General features: G+C 40.9%; 1 protein-coding gene across 2 annotated transcripts; it reads right to left on the reverse strand.

Moving 5' to 3' along the window:
* Positions 1 to 274: 274 nt before the first annotated feature.
* On the reverse strand, positions 275 to 5565 carry LOC130918963 (gastrula zinc finger protein XlCGF7.1-like). Of its 2 annotated transcripts, XM_057841294.1 has the most exons (3): positions 5459 to 5530; positions 2463 to 2490; positions 275 to 1818 (listed from the first exon to the last, which is right to left on the reverse strand). In XM_057841294.1, the coding sequence occupies exon 3, from the start codon at positions 1735 to 1737 to the stop codon at positions 763 to 765; it is 975 nt and encodes a 324-aa protein (XP_057697277.1). In that variant the 5' UTR covers positions 1738 to 1818; positions 2463 to 2490; positions 5459 to 5530; the 3' UTR covers positions 275 to 762. The 2 variants fall into 2 exon arrangements, with proteins under 2 accessions (XP_057697277.1, XP_057697268.1); XM_057841285.1 differs by lacking the exon at positions 2463 to 2490 and having other exon boundaries at positions 279 to 1818; positions 5459 to 5565.
* Between the last annotated feature and the right edge of the window lie 865 nt (positions 5566 to 6430).

Genomic DNA, 6430 nt, shown 5'->3' on the forward strand with positions numbered 1-6430 from the left:
AAATCAAACAATGTGATTTTCTGTTTGTTTTTTGTTTTTCCACATTCTGTCTCTCGTGGTTGAGGTTTAACCATGTTGACAATTACAGGCCTCTAATATTTTCAAGTAGGACAACTTGCACAATTAGTGGTTGACTATTTATTTGCCCCACTGTACATCAACTGACGCTGGGCTGCTATGGGTGTGTAAACACCCCAGTAATGGCGGTCAACCACTAGAGGGCAACGTACACAAATCTCTACTCAGATTAGGCAATTCTTCTGCGCGCTGCCAACTACTTGATGGGAGTAGAAGTGCAGCAACTGAATTGTTTATTTCCACCAAAAATTCATGTGTATTTATCGATACAGATGAATTGGAATTGATACGAGAATTGCGTGACGTAATATATTTCAGAATCGATTTTTTTGACACCCTTAAAAGCAGCTTTGAAAAGATCCATATATTGATGTCTTGTTAACATAAGGTGACAGAGGAAGGGGGAAGGGAGGAGGTTGTTTGCGAGGAAATATAGATATGGATGTCAAATGTTAACATTCAGAAGTAAAACAGCAAAAATCAATAAGCAGTATGTAAGTTATGGAACAATGTCAACAGAAAGACATGTAATGCAATTTATTCAATTAAAAAAAAGCATAGTTGTGAAAAGGAAAACTGGAAAATAATTTCAACAACTTTTTCAAAAGAGGCTCAAGGGAAACTGAATAGGGAAATTGAATGCTTTTTCTGTTGCAAATGCATAGCAGGAATCAGAATACTTTGTCACATGCTGCAATTCAAAGGTTTTGACCCAGTGTGGCTTCTTGCGTGCTTTACTAAATTTCCTTTTTGAGTGAATCTTTTACCACAAAGTGAGCAGGCAAAAGGCTTTTCTCCTGTGTGTATACGTTTATGCGTTTCTACATCAGTCTTCTGACTAAATCTTTTATCGCAAAGTGTGCAGGCGAAAGGCTTCTCTCCAGTGTGTGTGCTCGTGTGTTTGGTTAAACCTCCCTTATCGATGAATCTTTTACCACAAAGTGTGCAGGCAAAAGGCTTCTCTCCAGCGTGGATTCTTGTGTGCGATACTAAATGTCCCTTCTGAGTGAATCTTTTACCACAAAGTGTGCAGGCAAAAGGCTTTTCTCCAGTGTGTGTATGCTTATGTATTTCTAAATGAGTCTTCTGAGAAAATTTTTTACCACAAAGTAAGCAGGCAAAAGGCTTCTCTCCAGTGTGGGTTCTTCTGTGTTCGTTCAAATTTCCCTTCACAGTGAACCGTTTACCACAACACGTGCAGAGAAAAGGTTTCTCCCCGGTGTGTGTACGCATGTGTACTTTTAAATTACGTTTCCAAGAAAATGTTTTATCACAAAATGAGCAGGGAAAAGGTTTCCCAACCGCGTATTCTTTTCTGTGTCTTTTCAATGATGACTTGTTTAAAGATTTTGAAGCATTTTGGTCAAAGTCATCATCCTCCTCATCAGTATTAAAGTCAGAAGAGTGTGATGTTATGTCGTCGCTGTCCGAAAGAGGAGCCAAGATGCTGTCCGGTTGAGATCGTCCCTCTCCTTTTGTTGTCAGGTGCTGAAATGAGCTGCTGCTCGAAGGTTTCGCTGCTCCACTCTCTTCGCTTGGACCTTCGACTTTTTCGCTCTTCACACCGACACCCATTGGAATCTTGGGGATTTCAACTTCCTGTTCTTCTTCTTTAATTTTAGGGGTCTCTGACTCCGCCTCCTGTTTGATCCACGGCATATCGGACTCCACCGTCCGCTTAACGTGGAGGGGATCGTGCTTTTCAGGGTGAAGAGCTTCTGCAGTGATGCCTGTGGGACACTGGGTGAAAAAAAAAAATCACATGATTTGCTGATGTCACAGGTATGGAGAAAAATACAGGTAGCTTTTCAAGGCAGAGCGCTCAGCTTTTGCTGTGCCCCTGACATTTTAGCGAGAGCACAAATGGCCAATAAACATCTGTGAAAAGAACTGGAGTGTATTTGGCAACGATTTTTCACTTTTTGAATGTTTTTGGAAATTTGGATTTCTACAACTCATTTAGGGTATTTTTGCACTGCTGAATCACGAAATGGCATCCGTTTCTCTCAATCAGGTCAGGATTTTGAAGTTAACTGATTTGAAATAAAAACGATACGACAAAATTGCTAGCATTTTTGTGGCATTGTCAGCTAATTTTTGTCAACACATATCATGAGCTTAAATGTTTGAGAGAAAAAAAATGTTTTCCAACAAAATATATTGATTACATGATAAAAACATCGATTACTGCAAACCGAATGGTGGACATTGATCAGGGTAAGCACATGTAAATTGCGTGTTACTTCACCAATGCTCAAAATTCAGGGCGTGAACTTCTGTTCCAACTCTTAAAATGCTTGGTGGCAGGATTTCTCTTTTCAGAGTCCAACAAAATGCATACTGAACAGGAAAACAGTCCAATATTTTCAATTAATTGTACTCACCTGAACATTGTTTTTTTTCTTGTTTAAGCTGTACAAGAAAAATGAAAATAAAACAAAATTAAATGTGTAGCAACTGACTGAAGCATTTAATCTCTACCTGCACCACGCTACAGATGCATAGCTATTATCAGACATCAGGCATCATCAGACTTTTTAGACGTTCTCCACTGCCACACCTGTCCTGAATGTCACATGATTACCGGCTTGCCAATGGAAAAATGTGAGCACCCCTCACTCACTGGTTGCTCTTCTTAACGCTTCCCCTGTGGCCCTTACGTCCGCCGGGTTTTCCCCGAGGTCCTAGCGCCCTTGTCATTACATGACGAAACTTTTTTTTTTTTTCTAAATAATTGAAGATTCGTCTGCGAGCCAGATGCAGCTGTGAAAAGAACCATATCTGGCTCGTGAGCCATAGGTTCCTGACCCCTGCCCTAGTGTCACAAACACTGATCTCGGTCACATCACAGCAAGTCTAATATTGCATGAAAAATACAACAATTACCCTCATTATGTTTTGTTTTTCAATTATTCGTCGAAACATGGATTTCCTCTCCTCATTTTCCACGTCCCTACTCTTTGACTTGATGTTTGGGATTGTGTTGGCCTTCAGTCAGTAGTAATTTGTCACATCTTAAAGATAAGTTGAGAAGCGTCTTATACAGTACAATTAAATGTAATCACTCTCATGTTAACCCAAGGGTCATCAACCCGTGTCTGCAGAGCAGAATGCTCTCTTGAGCGCTGCCCGAGTGGCTCCCTGGAGCTTTTTCACAAAAGTTTGAAAATGGAAAAAGATGCGAGAGGGAAATATAGATATTTTTTTAATATGGTTTCTGTAGGAGGAAAAACACGACACAAATATTATTTTTATTCATTAAAATTGTAAAGCTTGAAGCGACATCATGCAACAGAGTAGTCATGTGGTGCGTCATTCTCTATGGCAGAGGTCACGGAACCGCGGACCTTGGTCCGGTTCCGGACCCCCAAGCCGTCTGGACCGGATCTCAAGCTGTCGGGACTAATACACGTTGCAAAAACAAAAATCATTTTTGTCTGCGGGTTTACAGAGCGGAGGTGGGCAACAAACAAAAACCTTAGCGGTGATGAGCGTGAGCCAGCCAAAGGGAGTGCAGGATTTGAAAGTTATTTTTAGGACAGCTTGTCTCAGGGGCAGTTTACATGGCAACTCTGCGACACAAAGACGCAATGACTGAGTAGCGGACTTGCCTCGCGCGCATATGGTGTCGGCGAAGACGGAAGGCGAAAACGAAAAATTCTGAATCCTCCCTCCAAAGTGGAAGAATCCGATTGCCGGGAAATGAGGGGGGCTTCCTCGGCATGCAGATTAAAGGCTCCCGCAGCGCGAGACCGCGACGTTAACGTCAGCACTCGTCACATTGGGCGTGTGCAGCGGTGCTACTAAACATTAAAAACAGCAAATATAGCAGAATGTCGGCTTTAATTTACTGTTTTAATAATATTTTTAAATTAAATATGTGGAATGTTTCAATTTTTGTGCCTTTTTGAACAAAAAAAAAAATGCCATTGCTTCGAGTGGGCGGGCATATTGTTTTTCCGGGCTGAGGGAGCTTGGTGGGGTCAAAGTGCGTCATTCTGTCTCGCCCTGTAAATCTGCACTGTCCACCTAGGGCCTGGCATGAATACTACATCGTTTTAATGCGGAATTGCGACATTGTTCAAATGGAGACGCAAATACAAATTTGAAATTTTTCGTATTCTCGGAGAGTCACCATGCAAACCGCCCCTCACACTCGCTTTCCAGACTCCGCGGAGTGACAGCCAAATACTGAGCCGAATGAAGTTGGAGGAAGAGGCGAAAAAGGTACAGCAAATGGGGTGCTCAAAACTTCGCAAGATTGATGCAGAAAACAGAGTGTCTAAGGAGGAGTGGACAAACACATTTTTATTCATTTTACCTGGCGGCAGCACAAGACCGCTACGGTTCATCTGTTCAGAGACGGTAGTGCTTATAAAGAGCAGCGATTTGAAAATGCACCGAGACGAAGCACGCAGCCTTTTCGCAAAGTTTCCCTTTGAACTCTGCCATCCGTTCTCAAAAAATAGCAGAATTAAGGGCTCAATATGATCGCACCTCAATGCTCATGGTTCATTCATTCACTGCACAGCAATGCGCAAATGAATGCTCCCTCAGAATAGCGTGGATATTGGGTCAAAACAAAAAGTCTTTCGGTGACGCACCGATTGTCAAAGATTGTATGAGTGCAGTTGCTGAAACTTTGCTTCATGGAAAGCAAAAATAAGAGGTCTGTCAAAAAATAAAGCAAGTCCCCCTGTCAGCATCCACAATTTAAAAAAAAAAAAAAAAAGTCTTGAACATGCTCTTATGTTGCTATTTAATGATTGAATTAAAGCACTTTTTTAGTTTTATGCACCTTTTATACATTATTTACAATTTTGAATGTTCTAATTATCAGCATGGCCACGTAAAGATACGTTTGTATTTTTTTGAAAAAAAGAAGCATTAAAAATATTTCCGGACCCGAGATTGTTGTAATTTTTTTAATTTCGGACCCAGAGGATTTTTAATTCATGACCCCTGCTCTATGGGATGCACTTCACTTCAGGGATAATAAACATTTAATCATGGAGGCTCATTATGAATTTGTAGCCAGCTTAGTCAGACATCACGTGTTGCCTTCATTATAAGGCTATTATTTTTTTGCAGCTCCAGACATATTTGTGTTTAGTTTTTTTGGTCTAATATGGCTCTTTCAACATTTTAGGTTGTCGACCCCCGTGTTAACCGAAAGTCTTTTCCTTAAAACAAACTTTACAAATCGGAAGTGGCGTCAAGCCAAAGCAATCGGAATGCGTGAACGTGTTTTAGCTAGCGAATTAAGCTAAATTAACCTAAGTAAGGTAAACCCGCGAAGCTTCAAAATAAAGCCGAACGACTACCACTACGCTTTAAAACGGGACTTTTTCGTACACTACATTCTTACTTCGGTACTTACCCGATGAGAATGTTTTAAAGGAGCTCGTTTGGTTGGGAAAAGATTACACCAAAGTACTGCACAACCCGGATGGTAAACAAATGTTGCAAGTGAACCGGAAGTAGAAACGTTCACGTACTGAAACTTCAGCGTGATATGTTGAAGCGTATGGAAGTTCCATCACGACTTAACATCACTGGAGTCAAAAAGTATTCAATAAATATGATCAACATATACAAATTAGTCATCACTGTCAATAACTCAATTTGAAGGCTCGGAACTGGAATAACTCGTAAATGCGTTATCCAATTTATTGTACTGCTTCCGCTGCACTTCTTCCATCAAAGAACTCGCTTCATTTTTAAGCATTGAAGCTTCTCAGGCTCATTTAATTTCGCGTTTTTCCCCCGCTAATCATTCCTAAAGCACGAAAGAAGAAGAGAGCAAGTAAGAACTATATCGAGGCGAAGGGAGGGAACGGCCAGGAGAGGTCACTGTTGGTAGATGCCCAGACTCTCTCCCAATTCTCCAAGAGAGAAGTTGACACAGCGGCTGTAGACTGAGTGCAGGGGCCAGCAACCTTTTTGGTGTGGAGTGCCATTTTCAAATTTTCTTGTCAATCAATGTGCCTCACCAAGATAAATGACGCACATCCGAATTTTTATAACCAACAGAGCTGTAATTTTACTCCAAACAAAACAACATGGACATACATTGAAATCAAATAACTACCATTGTTATTCATCAATTAACTAAAAAATAAATCCATATTGTAGAAAATATCAAAACTTGAAAATAAGTGCAACAGTAATAATAGCTTTACAACAGCATCATCTTTTGTAAACATATTCCACCCCCCCCCCCCCCCCCCCCCCACACACACACACACACACACCCCAGCAGGAAAAGGGGAACAAATGTGATTCTCAGTGCAGATCTCTTATATAGTACAGAGCGGGCTGTTTTAACCTTCAAAGTCAGAACAGGCGACTT

The sequence above is a fragment of the Corythoichthys intestinalis genome, chromosome 1 (genome assembly GCF_030265065.1).
Source record: "Corythoichthys intestinalis isolate RoL2023-P3 chromosome 1, ASM3026506v1, whole genome shotgun sequence".
Taxonomy (NCBI): domain Eukaryota; kingdom Metazoa; phylum Chordata; class Actinopteri; order Syngnathiformes; family Syngnathidae; genus Corythoichthys; species Corythoichthys intestinalis.